Source organism: Lonchura striata, chromosome 24, assembly GCF_046129695.1.
Source record: "Lonchura striata isolate bLonStr1 chromosome 24, bLonStr1.mat, whole genome shotgun sequence".
In the NCBI taxonomy this organism is placed as follows: Eukaryota; Metazoa; Chordata; class Aves; order Passeriformes; family Estrildidae; genus Lonchura; species Lonchura striata.
This window is the reverse complement of record NC_134626.1, coordinates 1,460,190-1,483,287: the sequence shown is the minus strand read 5'-3', so window position 1 is coordinate 1,483,287 and position 23,098 is coordinate 1,460,190. Positions and strand designations below refer to the sequence as shown.

The window sequence follows — 23,098 nt, the reverse complement described above, 5'->3', positions numbered from 1 at the left end:
TTTCACTTGAAATTAAGGCTTTGTTGTCTTAATCCTATTAAAACTGTTTTGTGGTGGAATCTTTGTTTTCTCTGCCAGTCTTTTATCCGAATTCAAATTTGGTCAGCTCTGCCTAAGGTCTTTGGTGCTCTGAATGTTTCTTCTGTTGCAGTTGTGGATAGTAAAAATTGCAGATAGTTTCTAATCAGTCATTTGCATGTCTCTTAGTTTCATCAGGCTTATAGCAAGACTTCCATGTATCTTTGTGCAAATAAAATCAGATTTAGGCAACTGGTTCAGTGGAAAACAGTAAATTTTCTGTAAGTGGTGATAAACAAATTATTTTTCTCTAGGCAAAATACAATTTGATAAAACCCTGTTGAATCCCTACAGCTATTGGTTTGAATGTGGTCTTTGAAGAGTTAGTGTTAAATGTACAGGCTGATAGTGTGGGCAGCTGATAGATTGTAAATGTTATCTTGTGCTCCAGTGTATGGCAGTTGAGCGTTCAGAGCAGGAGTTAAAAGTGCTCCTTAACTGTGGCAAAGAATCCAAGACAGAGATCTGAAACTGTGGGATGAATTTCAGCCAGGAACCATAGAGGGTAATGGTGGATGTCTTTGCCCTTACTTAATCCGTGTCCTGGGGCATCTCCTGGATATTGCAGGTGAGTCTCCTGGCTTCGCTCCCTCGTCCTTTGCTGCTGCCTTCAGTGCCCAGCAGTGGAAATGGCAGTTTGTCTTGGAACCTCGCACTGTGGGTGAGTTCCATGCTATCAAGAAGGTCAGCATTGGAGCAGAACTTGTGTTCTGTTTTATCCCATTGTTTGGACCTGGTTGAAGGACAGTGACTTTTGATCAAATTCTAGGTTTGAGAAAACTTAGCTAAATAAACAAGTACAATACATCTTTTCATTACCACTGGTTTATCTCAAGTTGCTTATATCCAAAGTTAATCCTGGGTCTTTTTCGTTGGAGACTGGAGGCAGGAGCTGTGAGTGGCAGGCTGGGCAGGACAGAACACACATTGTAATCAGGCCAGGCTACGCCTTCTCTTATTCAGCTTTGCTTTCAGGGTGGAGAAGGCATATTTTATTGTGTAGCTCTTCACTCCTTGGCTCTGGTTAGGTACTACACAGATTTGTTCTTTTAATGATACTGCTTGAAATTTCATCAGAACTGTACTAAATTATGCCTGTTCAAGGTAAGACACGTTGAAGTTTTTATTGTCTCACTGGAAGGCATCCTTGTGATCTCTTGCATCCAGAGGAAGACAATTAAGCAAAAGATACACAGTAATCAGTTTTTGTCAGACCTTCAGGACAAGTAAAGGACTCTTTGCTAGTTCATCTGTGTTAACAGAGACTATAATTCTCTTTTTGTGAATTTTTTAATGTATTTTTCATGAAGTCTCAAAGGTACGTTTTCAGAATGAGGATTTTGTTGTTACTGTCGCTAGATTGAACAAACAGCTTTCAAACTCTAGTACTTGTTATTGAGTTTAATATGTTTAACCAGTTAATTTTTAAGATTTTTTTTTTTTACATCAAGCATCTTGATTTAATTCTAACAATATGCAACGTGGCTAGACAGCACTGTATATTAGACGTAGTTAACTAGAAGAAAAAGGGTTCCAACTACAGTCCTTTCTGGGTGAGGTGTGTTTAATCTTTGGTCATGTAGGTGCCAGATCCCATCTGAGTTAAATAAACTTCTGACCACTTGTAAGAAGAAAACAGAAGTCCTCAGAAAGGACTTTGATAAGTACATTTAATTTTAGTATTTGCTTTCAAATTACAGAACTGAATTAATCTGATTGACTTAATTGCCTGTGATTAAAGTTTCCATACTAGCCTTAAACCCAGCTGCCCTGCCTACCTGTTCATCTACATTCATTAATTCTTTTAGGCAGCAGGAAAAGGTTGCTGCTGGTTATCTGCTGGATTGTGTCCTGCGGCATCAGCCATTGCTTTTGGGAAGGAAGCATCCTTGCTTTGAGGAGCATTCCCTTTGCTGCAGAACAGTCAGGCTGGTCTGTTCTGGTTCAGGAGACAATAGCAGATGGTATTTTCAAACCTGGTGTTGGAGGCTGTTCCTCTCCCTGTAGCAGCAATTACCTGCTGAGAGCAGAGCTGGGAGTGGCTGGTGCTGTCCTCGTGGGACGGGTTCTGTCAGGCTGGGCAGCAGGAGGGTGTTCTCTCAGGCTGGGTGTTCTTTCAGGCTGGGTGTTCTGTCAGGTTGGGCAGCAGGAGGGTGTTCTCTCAGGCTGGGTGTTCTTTCAGGCTGGGTGTTCTGTCAGGCTGGGCAGCAGGAGGGTGTTCTGTCAGGCTGGGTGTTCTGTCAGGCTGGGTGTTCTGTCAGGCTGGGCAGCAGGAGGGTGTTCTCTAGGCTGGGTGTTCTCTCAGGCTGGGCAGCAGGAGGGTGTTCTGTCAGGCTGGGTGTTCTGTCAGGCTGGGTGTTCTGTCAGGCTGGGCAGCAGGGAGGGTGTTCTCTCAGGCTGGGTGTTCTTTCAGGCTGGGTGTTCTCTCAGGCTGGGCAGCAGGAGGGTGTTCTGTCAGGCTGGGTGTTCTCTAGGCTGGGTGTTCTGTCAGGCTCAGCAGCAGGAGGGCTCTGCAGGAGCATCTCCATTCAGGGTGACACCCGGGAGATGCCTGTGCTTAGCTGGCCTTGCAATTTCTTTGTGCCCACTAAAAGGCAGGCAGAAGTCTTCAAGCTGCCTGTGCCAGCACAGCTCCCCCCACTTGACTAGATTAAATGCTCATTGGGATTTACAGCAGATTCCAGCTGAGGTGCTTACAAATAGTGTGAATATTGTATTTCAAGGAAACCGGTGTGGTTTATCCCAGTTAAATGGCAAGAGATTAACAGCTCAGGGCACTTCGTTAGTGTCGAGTTTGGGATAGGTTGCTGTTCTGGTTTGAAATTACCAGTCTGTCTTGGAACAATTTCTGTAGATTGCAAGAGTTCTGTGACAATTAAACTACCCTTCACAGTCCAGCATTTAATGCTATTTAAGCAGCTGAGATCAGGATGATACTTGGTTCAGTTTGATTGAAGGGAAGCAGTGATGTATTGCTCATGAGCTGTACTTCATATTTCAAATGCTAGCTTGAGAATTCCTTCCAGTGTGTGGTTATGCTGAAGTCAGTAGATCACAAATATGGATAACAGGCCTTTCCTGGATATTCAGCAGTAACTTTGGTGTTTTAAAATCCAGTGATGTTTAGCCTTCATACACACAAAGGGATTTAAGCTTTATGTTTTAAAATCTGGTGATGTTTTAGCCTTCCAAAACACAAAGGGGTTTAAGCTTTATGATTTTATTGTCTGCAGCACAATAAAAAGACATGACTTTGCTTTCAACTGGGCCTGTTGTTTGAAGGTTCACTAGACTCTGCAGATGCTCAGCATACTCAAAATTCTGTTCATATGTGGTTACAGTACTTCAAGGTTTTATAGAACTCCCTACCCAGCAGTAGTGGGATTTAGGAGGTTGCTAAATTAGGAGAAGATTTCTCAGAACATTAAAAAAACCTAAGTATTTTTGTAATCCATGTTCAGAAGCATTAGAATGGAGATGGAGGGGTTTTTCTGGCAGAGATTTGTTCTGGTATTTAATACCACATCCTTGCAAGGATGAAGATGAACTGATGAAAGGACTCAGATTTTCAGTTGGGGTAACTGTCCCAGATGTACTGACAGAAAAACACAACTGTGACCTCCTTGTACTCCCGAAGCCAAAGCTGTGTTGGTGACATGGTTTTCTTGAGGTCAGGTGTGAGTTGTGGCTGAGTGTTCCATGGGAGCCCCAGACCTGAGCAGTTCCTGGCACCTTCCCTGGGAGGGAGGAGTGTGTGTTAGCAGCTCTGAGAGGAGCAGGTTTGTTCTGAAATGCACGTTCCTGGGAGGGTGCTGCAGCACCGAGCTTCTTGGGGTGGTGAATGGAGCAGTGTGCTCAGCATTTACTGCCTCTGTGCTCTGCTGCATCCTGGAAGTGTGCCTGTGTGAGCCTACTGAGGCAATAAACACAGTGCTGCCATATTAAGTGAAACCACATGGAGTAATTAAACACAGTTTGTATTAAAACAGTTCCTTGTGAGATCTTTCTTGCTGCATTGTTATGGGTGAAGAGATGATATATCCTGACTGCTGTTGCTACTAACGAGTAAAAGATTGCAGATGAAAGCATATTGGGAGTATTATGGTTTCCTGTATGAGTTCTCTAGGTCTAATCATTTATTGAAGCGTGCTTTTATCACTGTTTTTTAATTCTCCATGGCAAGCATATGGCACGTGACATGAATCCCTTTTAGTTTGTTGAAGAGGCCGGATTCAAGAGTCTGAGCTAGCCTTCCACCTCTGCCTGTTTTGACAATCTGCTTATTTAATTCTTTAGAGGTGAAGTAGCAGGACTCAGCTGTGTGGTAGTGTTCAAGCTGTAGTGTATATTCTGCTGTAATTGCACCGGCATACATTTCATAAGTTTTAAGTTCTTGGTCTCCTGCAGACCAAAACCTGGGTGATGTTGCCTGTGGAATGCTCTTTGGTAGGTTTGTTGTAACCTGTAGCAAAGCATTTCTTATATGCATCGTTTGCTGAAGATTACTTGGTTTTGTCTGGTAAGGGCTGTTTTCAGGCCCTTTAGGATGTTTTTTAGTAGACTCAAAGCAGCTCGGTACATGCAATTTTCCAGAATTGTGTGTGGGGAAATTGCATGTGCTATTAAGGAACCTTCACCATCCAGGAGGCACTCATGATCACCTGAGCTGGGGATCATAGCATAAAGCCAGATATTTAATAATTAAGGGACTCTCCTGCTGGATTGTCACACAGTAGATGACAACCTAGTAGAGAACATGATTTGATCTTACAACTTTAGTGATGTAGTAGAAAAAACTCCTTTTGAGGCTGACAGGGAAAGACACTGCATTTCTTTGCAGCAGAGGAAGACCAGTCATCTTGAGACAGTCTCAGGTGATCAATTTGAGGCTCCTCAGTGAGAGCTGAAGGATGCTCTTGTGTGAGATTTTTTTGTGGAGTTTCCCAACTACTACAGAGATGAAGTTTATCCTCTTTCCCACCTGTTTCCTTAATGATAGTGAAACCCCCTATACAGGACAAAAAGCTGACATGAGAACAATTCTCTGAGTTACTTTTGAAAAGCCTACAGGGACACTCAAATTTTCTGAACATAGCTAGGATTTTGTCTCAAATCTTTTAGTTTATTAAAACCTTGATTCAGAATTATAAAAGGAAAATACTGAAATTAGTAATATAAAGCATTTTTAAAAGATACTGTCAGTTTCAAATATTTTGACTTGGTATTTTGTTTCCTTTCAGTTAACAAGCATAAGCCATGGATTGAAACAACCTATCATGGCATAGTTACAGAAAATGACAACACAGTGCTCTTGGACCCTCCTCTAATAGCCCTGGACAAAGATGCACCTCTGCGTTTTGCAGGTAAAGAATTCATCTGCATTTCTGTCTGAAGATGTGGAAATGTTTTCTGTTTTAGTGTGTTTTCCCTAACAGTAGCATAACATTTAAGACTTTTAGATCCTAGGAAATGTGTGTGCATGGACCAGTGTTTTGTTTCAGGTTTGCAGCTGTATCCAAGTGTCCAAACCAGAAAGTACTTTGCTTCTTTCAATTTCATGTGGTAATTTTTCTGGTGGTTTATTTTTGTTTTTGTATCCTTTTTCTCAATCCTCTAGATTCCACATTTCACAGCATTCAGCGTGGGAGTTCTGAAATAATGATTTTCTTACCATTCTGAAGAGAGTTTTGGTTTCCTTAGCATTTTTTATTTGTGTCTTAATAAAGTGAAAATACTAATTAGTAGAATTAAAATTGTATGTTTACGATAAGTTTGCTTAACAGTGTAGGGTATTTTAAAACCTGAACAACTTCCTCTGGCTGAAGCAAAGGCTTTTTCTCCTCTAGCAAAGAATATAGAGAATGATATGCAAGATATTTTCCAAGTGTGGGCTAGTTGTCAGGACTGACAATTTTCTTATAAACTTCTTCAGTAGATTTTTTTTCTGAAAACTTTTGTTTAGGAATACTGTATTCATTAATTGGATGCAGTATTATGGAAAGTTATTTTTGAAATTGACGGTGTTAGAATGAGGTGTTTGATGAATACCACTAGGCATCTGCAGGTATTGAAATTACTTGTAGTGGATAACACAAGCTTAAATTGGATATTTGGAGAAGCTTATTTGGTTAAGCAAAATCTGAGGGTTAAGAGTCCTAGTGAAGTACCTAAAGGATGTGACATGAGCCATTTTTGGGAGCATTGCTTGGCCTGGTTTTATGGAGGAAGAGAGGAGAGTGATTAAATTAAATTAGAGCCATTTGAAAGGTTCAGCACCTGACTGCATTGAGTGCAGCAATTTTTTGGCAGTTTGGTCACAATTTTCTTGAGGTACTGCTTAAAGTAACAGTTTTGTTGCATTATCATAAGGCTGTAATTATCTCCAATGAAGTTGAAGATAATGGAAATTTGCTATTCAGAAGCTGAGAGATAATACTAAACCTCTGAAATTCAAACTTCCTCATGTATTGGGTACATATGGCAGAGGCTCTTCTGCTGTCTTAACTGGAAATAAAACTGCTGTCTGTGGACAAAAAACTTTCATTGCCAAATGAAGATGCTTGTGTTGGGATACACAAAATCTGTTAATTAAGAAGAGGAATGGGAAGCCTGAATTGTGTTCTCAGGGATGAGGAGAACATGAATCACCTCTTTCAGTTCTTAAGTGCTTTAAATGTAGGTGCTGGTAGTTCAGCAACATTGAAGAGATTCTGAAAATGGCAGTTTTATACCTCTTGGATAGGAGTGTTTTCAAGAAAGTACTGTCAGAATATCTTTAAATATTTTGCTGTGTTTGCAGAGGAAAACCCAATGTCAAAGCATTTCTTAAATGAGACTTTTCCTGTTGGGTTGATCTAAATTGTATAAACCTGCTTTCATTAAATGAACATTTTTATCAAATGGAAATCATATAAACAGAATATATTTGTATAAACAATATATTTTAGCTTTCAAAAACTGATATTTCTTAAACAGCAGGAGCAGACCAGTGGATTTAAAGAAATTAAGTTTTGAGTATGGCACATGAATGTTGTAAGGAAATTCTCGGTATGAGACTGTTGGGTTTGAATTGCATAAATGTGGAAGGACTGTGCCCTGGGGCTCTGTGGAAGTGTTTGTGGGCATTAAATGGAGCAGTCCTGCAGCCTGTCCTTGAGGAGCCCAGGTGGGTGAGTGCTGCCTGTTCCCAGCGCTGCTGGAGCTGTGCTCACGTCCTGGCACAGACCCTGCGGGTGCCCAGCACGTCTGGGGGGTTCCATGTGAGGAGCCAGGGATGTGCTTTCACAGCAAAACAAAGCCCTGCTCAGGATTAAACGGCTGCTCCAGCCCGTACTGCTGTACTCCTGCTTATAAATCACATTTATTCCTGCTTCAAAAGGCTGGATAGTTTCATTAATTGTGCCCTCTAGCTGAGCTGTGAAACTTCTGAATGTCTGCAGATTTAAAATACTTTAAGTAGAGCTTTTTTGCTTTATTTCAATTTTGAGCATGTCGAAACATCTCGAAATGAGTTCATTTAGATGCTTTGTAGTACATGAACTGTGGGGCCAGTAAAAGTAACATTAATTGCTTTGCTCACTCTGTGTTTTTGGGTAGGATCCTAACATTTGATTGTGCGAAAATAAGTGGAGTTATGTAGACGTTTATTTCTCAGGTTATTTGTATGGTTCTAAATCTGAAATGACACACTTTTGGAAACAGGGTGGATATAGTCGTGCCAGCTTGCCTTGTCAAACTGCCTGGCACATAGGGACAGGATGGAATCAGTCTTCTGCACCATCACTGTTACAGATCTGCTTGAGAAGACAGTGACCATTCTTGTTCCTCAGTGGCTCTTTTCTACATTACAAATTGAATCGTGTCAGAATCTGATCCTAAGTGGTTTTGCTGAAAAAAGAATAAAAAAAAAAAAAAAAAAAAAAAAGGACAGTTACATTTTTTATTGTACGTTTATTGTTTGTGCCTAAAACCAGTTTGATGGCTGAAGCTCTCCAGCAGGGATTTCCCCTTTACTATGCATAAAGGAACTGAATTTCTATTACATTTGAAACAGACTCTGCTGTATCTGGATGCCTTCACACAGCTGAATGTGCAGTGGAGGGTCTCATAGCCAGATGTTTGAAGTTTTGTTTTTTTTTGATGTGCCTGTAACAGGGCTTCAGTCCCTCTTCCCCCACCCCTAGAGAAAACCACTTCTCAGCCACAGTCCTTTATTTCCCTCTTGCTATTCTGGGATGCAAGTAGTATTTTGTGGGGGTTAGGAATTTTTAATTTAAAGCAGGAATATGTGGAGAGCTTTGAAAAAGATCTTGCAGAATCTCTATTGATTCTTGTAAAAAATCCCCAAAGTCCATCAAGCCCTTGGGTCCCTCTCCCTGGAGGCAGCTTCCCGTGTTGGGATGGGACAGTTCTGGTGCCACCAGCCCCAGTTTGCTTAGGAAGGGAGCTCTGCTGCCATGGGCAAGGCAGGGCTTGGCTGGGGGGAAAATTTCTAGAAAAGATATGTCCTGTAGAGGAGATGACACTGGAAGCAAACAGATTTTACTCTTGTCCCATCTGTGGCTCCTGCATAGCTGTGCAAACCTAGGAGGAAATTTTGTTGCAATAGAGTTTCATCCATTTTTGTGTCAAATTTTGTGCTATACTGCTAGGAAAACATATAGCACCCCTCCACACTCCTTAAATTAAAACTTAATTTATCAGGATTACAATTTAATGTTTATATTTTTTAGTCACAAATTATGGCAATACTTTATGCAGAATAATGTAAATAAATTCAGATAAATTCTACTTTATGGGCAATTACTCATAAACGTGTAGTTTTGAAAATATCTCGTTTAGCAGTTGGCATTATTAAAAAAAGAAAAGGAGAAAGCAAAGCCTTGGTTCTATGAAATATTTCAAAATTCTCAAAATTAAAACCTGGAGTTAAAAGATTAACCATAACAAAAGATTTACCATAACTAAAGCTCTCAAATTGTAACAGTTACAGCAAATCACCACTGGAATTTTAAAATACAGTTTTCCCAAAGCTTTTCTGTGTAATGTGTGCATCTTTGCCTTTTCCTTATTTGCTCCCATTCATCCTTTCCTGTTACTGACATGGGTTTGTCTTTTTTCCCTTTAGAGAGTTTTGAGGTGACAGTCACCAAAGAAGGTGATAAAGGGTTCTTTCTATCCCTTTTATGAATATTAACCTACTAACTTTGGTTATGAAATGGGGAATCAGCACTGAAACAGAAGATCCTGTCATGCTCTTTTGTCCCATTTATACTCCCAGTTTTTTTCTATTTTAAAATATATTGATAAAAAGTGTTATGTAACCAAACCCTTGGTTAGAAATATCTGTAAATCAGACATCCATTTGAACTATTTGGCGTTATTGTACATTGTGTGGACACTGAAGAAGTTGTTTGGAGGAAAGTAGCATTTTCTGATATTTTCACTTGTAGATCACTTCTTTGGGACAGCTGAAGTTTTCCACATGCTTTGTGAAGTGATGTTGAAGTGCTGAAGCTTTACAGCACCTTCCTGCAGTACACAACCTTCAGGACTGCCTTCAGTGGTTTAAAATATTAATCACCCCCCTCTTTTTGAATACCTCTAGATATGTTTTCGTTAGGAGTGTGTTGTTGGTACTAAGAAACCACTGCAACTATAATAGCAAAATGGTGGGGTTTGTTGGTGTAAGAAAATCCCCATCAAATATAACAAGTTGCAGAAGTAAAAATACAGTGTAGGTGGTCAAAGAGTTTATTGAGTGGCTTTTGTTGTGTTCTGTGCTCACCCAGCTGTGCCAGCCGGAGCTGTGATGTGTTTAAAAATGATCTGCTGGGGACTTGTCTTCCAAGTTTGTAGGGTGAAGAGTTTGACTAGCAGGAAAGCCTTCTAAAACATCTCCTGAGAGCTTCCTTGACTAACATTTGGCCAGTGTTGGTAGATAGCTGTTGAAATGGATGCCTGAGAAGTTGGTATTTCTACCTTTCTCATTCAGTAGTTTATTTTGATTCCCTGATTTTAGCCAGGTACATTGCACAGGAAGACTTTGTTCTTTGATCTGTTGACAGAATTTCTGTAATTATGGTGCTGAGCCTGTAATCGAAGCCTTTTCATCCCTTGACTTGTAACTGTGCATTTTAACCTCTTGCTCTGGTCAAAGTAAACCAGCTGCCCAGCTATTGCCAGTAGCTTGGCATAGAAGATATTACCAGTGGCCTTGGCTGTACGCTCACATAAGATCTACTCTTGCCCTAGAGCTGTCTCAAGTACTCCTGTGAAATGCCTGTCTACATTTCTCTTTTTCTCTTTTGTACTCCTGCATGAATGGATGCAAAGTAAACAAGTTGCTTGGAAGGCAGACGTTTGCTTCTTTTTACTAAAGTTCCCAGAATTCACCCATTTTAAAGCACAGTGCTCTTGCTTTGTCCACAGACCCTCACAAACCCCTGGCTGCAAAATATTTGGTCATTTATTTTTGAAATGTATCATCATGTTGACCAGTTCTAACCTGTCTTTAACTCTGTAGGTGAGATTTGTGGATTTAAAATCCACGGGCAAAATGTTCCCTTTGAAGCAGTGGTAGTGGATAAATCCACTGGTGAGGGAATAATACGCTCTAAGGAAAAGCTTGACTGTGAGCTGCAGAAGGACTACACGTTCACCATCCAGGCCTACGACTGTGGGAAGGGACCAGATGGGGCAAACGCAAAAAAATCCCACAAGTAAGTCAGTCTGGGCTGGGCTGAGGGGAATTTTGGTCCCAGGGGTCTCCTGCTTGTGGTGATTTATGGTCTGTGTATTGAGAGTCAATGGGAACCAAGTTTTCATACTAAAAGGCTTTTCATGGAGCCACAGACAGGGTCAGCTCAGAAGGGACAACACTGGGGCATCTGGTCCAACCTCCCTGCTCAAGCAGGGCAATAATAGTGATAAAAAGGGCAGCAAAATGGACATGGACTGCTCGGACATGCCTTCATTTGTATTTTAGGCGGTACTGCTTTATCCTTCAATGTCTCTGGGTTTGCATTAGAAAACCAGGTGGGGACAGAAGCAGGGAAGCTGCTGATACACTTAAAATCTGTCTTGAGTTGGTAGAGTTTGCACTGGGGTACCAGGCCTCGACATTGCTTTGGAATTCAGTTTCTAAATCAAAAAACCTGGTTCAAGAAGTCAGTCTATTAAGCTTAACAAAAAGCCAAAGCATTCATGTTTCTATTCTTTCCAGACAGCTCCACCAGAGAACCCAAGATCAATAGCATGGGGCTCATCTCTGCCTACATTAAAGAATGGGAACAAAAGAGGTCTTTAGCTTATCTTTATCTAAGGAAAAACCACAATATAAAATAGTCTCTCGAAAACCCACTTGAGAATAACTGTTTGACACTCTGGTGTAAACATCTGCAGAGCATGTGGGAGATGAGCAGTTGTGTGAAGCAACGAGAGGGGCCTAAATAAGATGAGAAGTAGAGTAGCAGACCTTCAACACAGATTTTCCTTTCTTATTCCTTGGTTAGACCTATCTGTGTAGTTCTTGCAACAGATATTCTCTGGTAGCATAAATGCCATTTGCCTTCATTTCAGTGGTGTATTATAGGGTATGAGGAGACAGGGTTGAGGTTGGTAGGAGGGAGCTCATTGCTCAGGAGCAGTGCAGTTCCAAGCTGTCAGGTTGAAAGACTGGCACGGTTCTGGTGGCACAGAGGGAGCTGCTGGATCCAGTGCTGGCTGGAGCAGGGTTTGCAGTGCCTGGGAGCTCTGTGTGTGTCATTGCAGGGCCACAGTCCACATCCAGGTGAACGACGTGAACGAGTACGCCCCGGTGTTCAAGGAGAAGTCCTACAAGGCCACGGTCATTGAGGGCAAGAGGTACGACAACATCCTCAAGGTGGAGGCCGTGGATGCAGATTGCTCCCCCCAGTTCAGCCAGATCTGCAGCTACGAGATCGTGACCCCGGACGTGCCCTTTGCCATCGACAAGGACGGTGAGACACCGAGCGGGCGCGGGGCTGACTCGCACTGGCACCCAAAGAGCAGGGGTCACCCTGCCAGCAGGGCTGGGCCTGGGGTCTGGCATTGCCAGCAGGGCTGGGCCTGGGGTCTGGCATTGGGAAGTCAAACAGTGCAGGGGAATTCACTTGCTGATGAGTTTATTCAAGTCTGTATGAAATACATAAATGGTACCTGGATGTGTTTTATGCAGTAATGACCCTGAAGAATTGTCTTTATGTCTGACCATTGCCTTTTCTCTGTGTCAGGTTATATAAAAAACACAGAAAAGTTAAGCTATGGTAAAGAACACCAGTATAAACTGACAGTAACAGCCTATGACTGTGGGAAGAAGAGAGCTGCTGAGGATGTGTTGGTTAAAATTAGCATTAAGCCTACGTGCAAGCCTGGCTGGCAAGGTTAGTTTGCTGTCTTTCCTCTCTGCTTTTAGCATTTGCTGGTACCTTCAGTTAAACACGAGAGATCTTTTAATATTGTTTCTTTGGATAAATATTCAGGTTGGAGCAAAAGAATAGAATATGAGCCTGGCACTGGTTCTTTGGCTCTATTCCCTGGGATGCATTTGGAGACGTGTGATGAGCCAATAACCTCAGTGGAAGCAACGGTGGAGCTAGAAACCAACCATATTGGTAAAGGCTGTGACAGAGACACCTACTCTGAGAAATCCATCCACAGGCTCTGTGGTAAGAAGGCTTTTGTTAAAATAAAAGTGGTTCTCTCTTGCTTACTAGTTTTACTTTGAATTTTGTGTTAGACCAGAAATCAGTGAGTAGATCTGGTCTTCAATTGCACATAGTTTTGTTCAACTCATTTCCTCACTGGTAGCAAAAGGCATGAAATTGCCTGAAGGTGTCTTCTACAATAATTCTTAAATGTGGTAAAGAATCTCTCTCTTCTGCCTCTCTACTGTCTTACGTAGACTAATAATGTCCCTTGCATGAAATTCATAATCAAGAGCTGGAAGAATTTGTGTGGAAGGGTATAGTCATTAAAACCTCTGTTTTTCTGAGCATGATGGACGTAATGGCTGCAATCTGAGAAATACATGATGAAACACAGGAGAAAACTAAGAAAGAGTGGTTTGGAAAAAAACAGTTAACTTGGATCAGTTAGATTTGTGCCGTGCTTGCCCAGGAATAAAGGCCCTTGGCATCCACTTACGCTGCAGTTAAAGGTCTTACAAAAAGTCAGTGAAGTCCTTTGTAGCCATATGGAAGAATTGGGATTACAGGATAAATTATCACTCGTGACTTATGTCTTCAAGCACAGTTGAAAGTAATTGAAAGTCTGAGTAGCATGTAAGCCCAGAGAGGCAGGCAATTCCTGATTGAGGTCAGTGTGACGTTAAAGGTACCTGCTGCTGACGGTGCTGCAGGCAGGCAGTGACTGGGAGGGGGTGCTTGTGCACTCTTCAGCTGCTTCACTTCTGCTCTCACACTGACTACAGTGTCTAGAGAAGGGCATCGTGCTCGTGGGGCTGAAGGGCAAGTGGCATTCAGGAAAGGCTTCCTGAGATAGAGGCAAAATATCATTCTATAGCTGTGGAGGTTGAAACGGTTTTGTTTATTTTGAGATTGTCTACCCAGAAGTGAAATTTCTGGAAGTTGCCATGGTATTAGATGCCTGTAATTAGTGCCACACTATTTAAAAGGAGAATTGGGTGATGGTAGTGCATAATCCTGACAGTTAGTGCTGAGAAATTAGTGCTGAGGTAAACAGTTGAATTTGAAACCAGTGGTGGTCTTTTAAATTTCTGATTTCATTTGAGCATTTGTGTTGTAGGTGCTGCTTCTGGCACAGCTGAGCTGCTCCCCCCTCCAAGCAGTGCTGCTAACTGGACTGTGGGGCTGCCCACAGATAATGGCCATGACAGCGACCAGGTCTTCGAGTTTAATGGCACACAGGCTGTGAAGATTCCAGATGGTGTTGTCACAGTCAATCTGAAAGAGCCCTTCATGATTTCAGTATGGATGAGGCATGGGCCTGGAACCAAAGAGAAAGAGACAATTCTGTGCAATTCAGACAAGACAGGTTTGTCAATACTTCAATTATAAACAGTCTTTTTGGTTGGTCGGTTTTTTATGTGCTCTGGCAGTACATGTGACAGTGTTTTCTCTACCTTAAGGTTTTCTTGCAATTTATATGAAGTTGACTTTAAAAATCACTGTTGTGCTTACTTACATTCAGGCTCGGCCTTAGATTATGTAGCTTCAGATTGGGCAGACTTGTTTTTCTAATTCTGTTTCAGTTTACATTATGCACTTCTTTTGCTGTGGTAGATGACTTATTCTGGCACTGCAGCCTCAAGTTTGCATCTCCAAAGATAGCCTTGTTCTTGAAGCTGCCTAAAAACATTAAGACACACATATCAGGTCTAGTGACAGCATTTGCTGCTCTATCTTTTTTTTCCTTAGGAAGATATAATTTCTCTTTCTCCAGAGATGCTTTTTTTAATTCTGTGCATAATTTCACTCTCTGCTTATGACACAGAAACAATGATTTGGAAAATGCCATTAATGAGAAGGAAATGTGATAACCCTGTTTCCCTAATTGCCATTTGTATCAAAAGAACCTCTTTTGTTTGCAAATAGAGCTCTTTTTCTCCTGCTGACAGGTTTTATCTCTGGCTGCTCAGTGCTGTGCCTTGGTTTAGGTTGGGTTTGGATAGAGACTTCTCTGTTCTGCAGCCTCATGAGTTCTTCAAGAGTGTTTGCCCTCACTGCTGCTGCAGATGTTTTACATTCCTCTTACCTTGCCTGATTTACTTCTGCATTGATTACAGCCTATCAGTGACTTTGATATTTAAGTGTGAAATTGCAGAGCAGGTGGATTTTGTAGGTGAGGTTTGCAGGCATTAATTGTTAATTAATTAATTGTTAATTGTTACTGCCGTGCAGATATGAACCGGCACCACTACACCCTCTACGTGCACAACTGCCGCCTGGTCTTCCTGCTCCGCCAGGACCCCTCCGAGGCCAAGAGCTACAAACCTGCCGAGTTCCACTGGAAGCTCAATCAGGTGAGCCTGCAGGGCTGAGTGCTGGAGTGCCAGAGGGAAAGCCAGTGAGCACTGACATCCCTGGCAGTGTCCTTAGTAATGAGTGCTTCCTGCCACTCCAAACTCCCGACTGCTGTTCTGCAGAGCCCAGCAGTGCTGCTTCTGCTTGTATCAAGTGGCAGCTTCAGCTTTTCATCTTGATAGATAATACAGCGTCAGTCTTACAGCTGTGACATCAGTTGTCTTCACTAAATGCACTCTAAGGTGGAGTGCATGAGAAAACAGGATGTATTTACTCCAGGTTGATTATAGGATTCAAGTACTTCTGAGCATTTGACATTTTCTCAGTGCTCTGGATCTGTGATAAATAGTCATGGCTTTTTAACAGTTTCTCTCAACAAATACCTGTCCTTTGTCAAGTCAGGTTGTCTTATAACAGTATTTCAGGATGTGCATACATGTAGATATGTATTTTTAGATTGAAATATGCTGTTATTTAATATAAAAATTAAAGGAAAGGAAGCATATCCAGCTTCCTGTTTTGGCAACATAATAAAGAAACTTTTTATTAATGTTTGGCAGTCAGTTTGCTTTTCAGATGTGTGCCATGTGTGTGAAAGATCAGCTGTGTCTGTACAGGATTGTGTTGTAGGTCGTTGGTACATCTGCATGTATGTTTATGTAAAACATGGCACCAGATAAGTTTCTGAACTGTAATGGGGGAAAAAAAGACAGAATTTTCAAAACTCTCTATTCAGGTGTGTGACAAAGAGTGGCACCACTATGTTGTCAACGTTGAATTTCCCGCGGTGTCTCTTTACGTGGATGGGGTTTCCTACGATCCTTTCCCAGTCACTGAGGATTACCCACTCCACCCTTCCAAGATAGAAACACAGCTGGTGGTTGGAGCATGTTGGCAAGGTAACTACTGACAATTGTTAATACTTCTAATTAACTTCTTTTAATGAAATCTTTGTGGTTGTCTAGAGGTACCCAGCAGATCTTTTTAGTGCATGAAATGTAACTTGTTTTGCCTCTTGTAGATGGGTTTTACTCCAAGCTGGTATCACGTATTTACTTTGAGTAATTTTTTCAAGGAGTGTTTGTTTATTTTCTCGTTGGCCACAGGTATGTGAAATACAGGGCTGCTCACCAGCCTGTATTTCATCAACATTTTTGTGGTGGCCATGAGGAATACTGTTTTGTTATTTTTAATAGGAGTTGTAACAATACCTCATATACTTCAGATTATCAAGCAGAACACTTCATTTCAAGTAGGTTGAAAAGCATCTTGTAGGAAAAATGTTCTCATCAGTGGAAGCCTGTCCAGCAGACAGCTCTGCAGAGCAACACGGCAGTGCTGTCTCTTGAGTATTTTACCATTTCTGTTTGTAAAAATAGACATCTGCTTTATTGTCTGTGCTATTTAGGCTGCTCTAAGTTGTATATACAGCTCCTCTCCAAGGGGAAAAAGATTTTATCCTTCTGAAGAAGTTCTTTTAACATTTCTTTTAAAAAATTAAAAGCCAATTTTAATTTTTGGTGCTTCCATTTGATAAATTGACTGCTCAATACATGTGATTCTATTACTGATAAGGGAATCTGTGTTGATAATGGCGTCTTTTGATCAGCTTACAATACCTTTTGGTGATCTACTGTATTAGTCTGGATCTCACATTAATTTCCTCTCAAATGGAGCCAGTTGTTAGACTTGTATCATCTTACTAAAGGTGGTTTGTGTGGGGTTTCCTCTCTTGGTTCTGCAGCTCTTGCTGGTGTCCCTGCTGCTTGTGTGTGGGGCTCTTTGGGCTGTGGTGCCATGACTGTTCTTGCAACAACACAGTGATGTGTCTTCCCCTGCACTGCAGCTTTTTGTCTCCAAGATCTCGTAATCCTTGAGGAGCTGGGTCCAATATAAGCAAATTTTGGGGGATGTGCTGCTTTGTGTATTCTGGGGTTTGCGAGTTTGCCAAATTGTAACTACTTGGTCCTTTCCCTATTGTCCTATTCTTTGTCTTGCTTTTCTACAGAATATGCAGGAAGTGAAAATGACAATGAAACTGTGCCCGAGACCTCTGCAGGTTGCTGGAGTTTTTTTCCCTACTGTTTTATTTCATTTTTAAGCCAAGACATTGCTTCATCTCACACACAGCATGAAATGCAGGCATTGCATTTGGGCCATTGACCTTCACATAATCCTCTCCTAGGCTTGTGTCTTCATTGTGCTTCTATTTGCAGAGCATCATCAGCTGACTTCTGCTTGGGTTTGGGTTTTTTTGTTTGTTTGGGGTATTTTTTTGGTTGCATCCAAATGTACTTCCATGTACAAATCTGCAACGGTTGGGATTGCAGTGAAGTGGTGAAAAAAGTTGCTGTTGTAAAATAGCAGCTATAATCTTTTTCATCCAGTTTTGTTAAAGCATAAACACACATCATCCTATATAAATGTATGTATTTATGCATGTAGGTATGTGTCTTTATTATAGAATTTATTCAGTACATTGGGCAGGACCTCTGGAACTCGGGTACCTTTGCTCCTCTCTCAGAACAAGACTGATCTCATATTTAGATCAGGCTGCTCATAAACACAGACCTGTAATTCACAAGGGATACTCACTTGGTCAGATATTTATATAAATCTCTAATTGTGAATGAGCAAAAAAGCTTTGGCTACCGGTTATTTTAGATTTGCTCCAGGGTTATTTCCTCGTAACAAATTTTAGTGGTAGTTCAGTGGGTTTTGTGTCTTGAGTTGAGATACTTAAAATTAGTGTATATTTTTAAAAGTGAATTCAAGATATATGCCCTTCCTGTAAAGTTTAAGAATTGCTGGGATAGTCTAGATGTAACTGGCAAGAGGTTTCTAGCTGTGCATCACATTTTAATTTGGCAAGGAGGAAGCAGCATCCAGGGGCTCCAGAAGCTGAAGCTATATGAAAATTGTATAATTTTCACCACTAAATATTTGAGTTGTATCAAGGATCTTTTATCACTTAGAACTTCTAAAACAAGTTTAGACCATCTTTCTAAAATCAGGTTGCTTAGTTAAGTAATGGGCTTGAAAACAGACATTTCCAGGTGGTATTTTGTGGCCCCAGGATTTAGTAAGATGGACTAGCTGATCATTATGACATCATCTTCAAAAACATCAAGGGTTTGTTAGGTTGCCCTTATCAGACTTAACTCAGCTGAGGTGCCTGGGTTTAAATTGCTCACTTGAATCTGCAGAGAGAAGATGGCACCTTTAGAGGGGGCAGGTAGCTCTTGGACACCTCTCTCAGAATGAACTGAATGACTTTACAAAGCTCCTTTCTACCCTTGGGGTGTAGGGAGAACCTGCAGTGCTGGTTTAGGTGGAGATCCTTGCACCTGGAGGGATGCTGTCCTGTGTCCTGAGTAGAAGGAGGTGTTACCTCAGCAGGAAGATTGAGGTTTCATGGCTCATCCCATTGTGTTTGATTTCTGAGCACCACCTCGCTGTATGGGGCTTCTTTTGAGATGTTTGTCATGGAGCAGTCAGTTCAAGGTGGCCACAGCTGTCTGAAGGCCACGTGCATGGTGACCTGTTTAATTCTTTCTTTATGCCTGACCATAATCACAAGGTTAACACCCAGAATGGATGAAAACTAACCTGCATGTGTGTAATACTGTGTGTATCAGCTGGCATACTTGTTGTTTTACAAAAGAAAAATCAAAAATAATCATAACAAGTAAAGATCTTTCCTCCCTCGTGTTTTGAAGGTGGTGAACTGCGCATGGCTCAGTTTTTCCGAGGCAGTTTGGCAGGGCTGATGATCCGTTCTGGTAAACTGGAGAACAAGAAGGTGATTGATTGCCTCTACACTTGCAAAGAGGGGCTGGATTTGCAGATGGCTGATGGTGTTGGCAAAGGTGTGAAGGTAAATTTGCATATAAATAAAGGGGAACATATATATTCCTTCCCTGATAAGAGTTGCAAGTTTTACTGGCAGAGTTAACAGGGTGCCCCAGATACAACAAGCTCATCTCTTGTGGCATTCTGCATTAATACATAAAACTAGGAAACTTTTCTTGTATAAACCTGGTCTTAGGAGTAAAAGTTACTCTGCTGTCTTTTAAGTCTTGAAGAGAAGACTTACATATTTGTAAGCCTCTGTTTTACCAGCTGTGCAGATTGTCTAATAAGAGATCTTTAACAAGCAGCTTCATAAAATGAGATTATGTGGCTTTTTCAGTAGCAAGGCTGTGTGAACAGAGCTAAATTTCTCTTATATGTTAGGTGTCTCTCTTCTGTATTGCTAGAACCAGAACTATGATATGTGCTTAGATTTTTTCTTAAAGAATAAAACACAAATGCATTGCACTGGGGTAAGGCAGTGTAGGGAGCTCAGACTGCCACAAGGCCGGGAAGTAACGACCCTGTTGCTTTGAATATGGAAGCAATTCTCCTGCATTTAGCAGAGCTGAACTCCAGTTTGAATTGCCAGATCATGTCACTCCGTTGGGTGCTCTCTTACAGTTTTCTTCCTTTTTTTCAGCTCCACATGAACCCGAGCCAGTCAACGCTGACCATAGAAGGGGATGACATTGACAGGGTGGACAAGGCCATGCAGCACATTTCCTACCTGAACTCCCGCCAGTTCCCAACACCTGGCATTCGGAGGCTGAAGATCACCAGCACTGTCAAGTACGTCCTGGTGCTGAGCTGGAGCATCCCTATGCAGGGCTGGTGGAGCCTGGTGTTCATGGATCTCACTTGGGAGAAACAAAGAAGTCCTGGGCTATGTGACCATCCTGCATTTCAGTACAGCTGATGTTTTCCACACCAGCCTTCTGCTTTCTGCCTGAGAATGGAGTAGGGAGTGTGTGAGATGGGGAGGAAAGTACTGCCAGAGTGCTGGGAGCGTCTCCAGTGTCACAGCTTCATCTAAAGGGGTTACCTGTGGCTCTAAGTCAAAATGTAGAAATGAGGCCAAATGGTAACTGTAAGTAAAAATTAATTGTAAGATTGCTCCCTTGGTGGCTATTCCATACTTTCCAGGGCAGCTGATGAATTTGTCTAAGACTCTTGGGTCTGAGACAGCTTTTCAAAAATGTATAAAGCAATTACTGTCTGTAATTGTGCTTCCATCTGAAATAACCATCTTGACTTCAAAACTGCTTCTCTCTCTCAGGTGTTTCAATGAAGAGGCCTGTGTCTCCATTCCCTCTGTGGAGGGGTATGTCATGGTCTTGCAGCCAGAGGAGCCAAAAATCAGCCTGAGTGGCATCAACCACTTTGCCCGCTCTGCCTCAGAGTTCGAGAGCTCCGAGGGCGTTTCCCTCTTCCCGGAGCTTCGCATCATCAGCACCATCACCCGGGAGGTGGAGCCCGAGGGAGATGGGGATGAAGATCCTACAGGTAACAGCCACTGTTGCCCACCCTCAGCTGGCTCAGTGTTCCTGGGGAGCATCTTCCTCTTGCAGAGAGCTGTGGGCTTTTCATACAGAATCCAGTAAGGGAAAAAAAGATGTAGATCCTCTGGTCTGGGCTAACAAAAACTTACCTGGAAATGATAAGAAGTCCAGGCCATTATCCTCATGTAAATATCCCTTGTTTGTATTTTGTATTTTATTTTTTAAATCATTATTTTGTGAATACTTGTTCTCCTCAGGCCTAGATTTTAATATTTGTTCTGGTGTTTCTGCTTAAATCTTTGGCTTTTTCTCTGTTTTTTAGTCCAAGAGTCTTTGGTATCTGAAGAGATCATGCACAACCTGGATATGTGTGAGGTGACAGTGCTGGGAGAGGAGCTAAATCAGGAACAAGAGAGCCTGGAGATTGACATGACACGATTACAGCAGAAAGGCATTGAGATGAGCAGTTCCAACCTGGGCATGATAATCACAGGTAGGGGTTCCTGCTGCTGCTCTTGGAAGGGTCTGAAGGGACTGACAAAGGGAGTAATTCTAGAGAGGTGGTTTGTTACACCTTACCCCAAATACTTCATTTTTTTTTAGAAATTCAAACTTGGAGTACCTTTAGAATTCCAAGCAAAGCAATTCTGTGGAAAGCTGTGATTCCAGAAAATACAACATTCTAGAACCTTCCTTCTGTTCTTTACTCTGTTCCAAATAGCAGGTCACCTCTGGACTGTGGAACTGCAGTTAGACTTTGCCCAGAAAAGGCTCGTTCCTTCCAGGGGTACTCCAGTGCCTAGGAGCATGCATCATTCTTTTCTGTTATGTTGAAGTATTCCATAGAACAGCTCCCAGAATCCTTTCAAAGACTCACTGGGTTTAGGATTTTATCACAAAACCAACCCACAGGATTTCAGTGGAGCCACACGTGTGTGTCAGTGGTGTTACCATTTCTGCATCCTTGAACATCTGCTGGCCAAGAAACTCTAGGTGAAGGAACAGAGCAGTATTTGTCTGCGCTGTGAAGGGTGCCAGTCCTTTGCAGAGCAGCTGCTGTAGCTGTGCTGTCCCCGCAGGGGTGGACACCATGGCTAACTACGAGGAGGTTCTGCACCTGATCCGCTACAGGAACTGGCACACGGCGTCTCTGTTCGACAGGAAGTTCAAGCTGCTCTGCTCCGAGCTCAACGGCCGCTACGTCAGCAACGAGTTCCAGGTGGAGGTGGGTGCCTGCCCCGAGGGGCTGGGAGCCCGGACGGCTCGGCAGCATGGCACTGCTTGCCTCAGCTGATGGATAATCGATCAATTATTGATTTAGGTCTTGTCCTGTAAATAAGTATTAGGAAATGTCAGCGTTTCAGGCAGTATTTTATATATAAATGTGGTTTTAGTTCTGTATTTCAGCTTGAAATAAAATTGTTGTTTGTAGAAGAAGTAGTGTGGCTGATGGAGGTGTGAAGGTGAAAAGGTTGCATTGAAAACACAGATTATTAATTTAGCAAATGGAGTGAGAATGGTGCTACCACAGAGCTGAGTGGCCTTTGTGTGTCACTTCTGGGATGCCACAGATGGGTGTGCTGGGCCCTTTGCTGTTTTGCTTGTGATGTGTAAATTTCTGATACTAAGGGATTGCAAGCACAGAGAGGCTAAAATTGTATTTCCTCTGCAGCAGGGTACAGGTTGATTATTATTTAGTATGCTCACATCAAATAGATGGAAGTACAGCAGAAAATGGCATTAAAAACACTAAAATTTTAATTTTTTTCCTCATTATTTTTATCTCTTCAGAATTAAACTATTGGGTTTCTGAAGCATAACACTTTCTGTTTTTGTCTAGGTGAATGTTATCCACACAGCCAGCCCAGTGGAACATGCCAATCACATTGCTGCACAGCCACAGTTCATTCACCCAGTGCATCATTCCTTTGTTGATCTCTCTGGTCACAACTTGGCAAACCCTCATCCCTTTTCAGGTCAGGATTCTCAGCCATTGAGTTGAGCTGTTTTCTTGTCTTTCAGATTGATGTGATTATATTTAAGGAAATGAAGCCTAGTTCTTTCCTACTGACTTTTAAATGGCTGTAGACAAACTGCCTTTGTGTAATATATATGAAATATAATAATGTACTGAAATACTGGTGTAAAGCCATTTCCTCTGGCAGTGATGGGAAGGGGAGTAGTTGTTAGCACGGTGTAAGCTGTGTGTGTGTTGTGTTTCCTGGCTGCAGTGGTCCCCAGCACAGCCACCGTGGTGATCGTGGTGTGTGTCAGCTTCCTGGTGTTCATGATCATCCTGGGTGTGTTCCGGATCCGCGCCGCGCACCAGAGAACCATGCGGGACCAGGACTCGGGCAAGGAGAACGAGATGGACTGGGACGACTCTGCTCTGACCATCACTGTGAACCCCATGGAGGTAACCCTGGGCAGCTGCTGGCCTCCTCAGCTGGGGCTGGCCATGGGCACAGGGAGGGCAGAACCAGCCCTGGGCACGGGGCAGAGGCTGGGGATTTAGAACGAATGTGCCAAATGCCAAGGGCAGTTGGCTCTAACTGCTGTACAGCAACTACTAGCTGCTGTAGTTGGTTGGGATCTTGCAGGGGTTAGAGTTTCATGATGGAGAATGGCATTTTACAGGCC

The 23,098-nt window shown here is 42.2% G+C and overlaps 1 protein-coding gene across 4 annotated transcripts in view; it reads left to right on the top strand.

Moving 5' to 3' along the window:
- The window catches only part of CLSTN1 (calsyntenin 1), a 29,645-nt gene that overhangs the window by 3,724 nt on the left and 2,823 nt on the right, over positions 1 to 23,098 (top strand). Inside the window, exons 2-18 of one of the 4 annotated variants that reach the window (XM_021537792.2) lie at positions 5,319 to 5,441; positions 9,206 to 9,235; positions 10,604 to 10,799; positions 11,851 to 12,059; positions 12,333 to 12,482; positions 12,582 to 12,767; positions 13,867 to 14,115; positions 14,982 to 15,103; positions 15,841 to 16,003; positions 17,113 to 17,163; positions 18,824 to 18,981; positions 19,600 to 19,748; positions 20,236 to 20,462; positions 20,781 to 20,951; positions 21,538 to 21,683; positions 22,299 to 22,434; positions 22,690 to 22,874. In XM_021537792.2, the coding sequence (XP_021393467.1) occupies positions 5,319 to 5,441; positions 9,206 to 9,235; positions 10,604 to 10,799; positions 11,851 to 12,059; positions 12,333 to 12,482; positions 12,582 to 12,767; positions 13,867 to 14,115; positions 14,982 to 15,103; positions 15,841 to 16,003; positions 17,113 to 17,163; positions 18,824 to 18,981; positions 19,600 to 19,748; positions 20,236 to 20,462; positions 20,781 to 20,951; positions 21,538 to 21,683; positions 22,299 to 22,434; positions 22,690 to 22,874 (2,651 nt within the window). The remainder of the gene's footprint in view (positions 1 to 5,318; positions 5,442 to 9,205; positions 9,236 to 10,603; positions 10,800 to 11,850; positions 12,060 to 12,332; positions 12,483 to 12,581; positions 12,768 to 13,866; positions 14,116 to 14,981; positions 15,104 to 15,840; positions 16,004 to 17,112; positions 17,164 to 18,823; positions 18,982 to 19,599; positions 19,749 to 20,235; positions 20,463 to 20,780; positions 20,952 to 21,537; positions 21,684 to 22,298; positions 22,435 to 22,689; positions 22,875 to 23,098) is intronic. The other 3 variants (XM_077788097.1, XM_021537793.3, XM_077788098.1) reach the window with 3 other exon arrangements.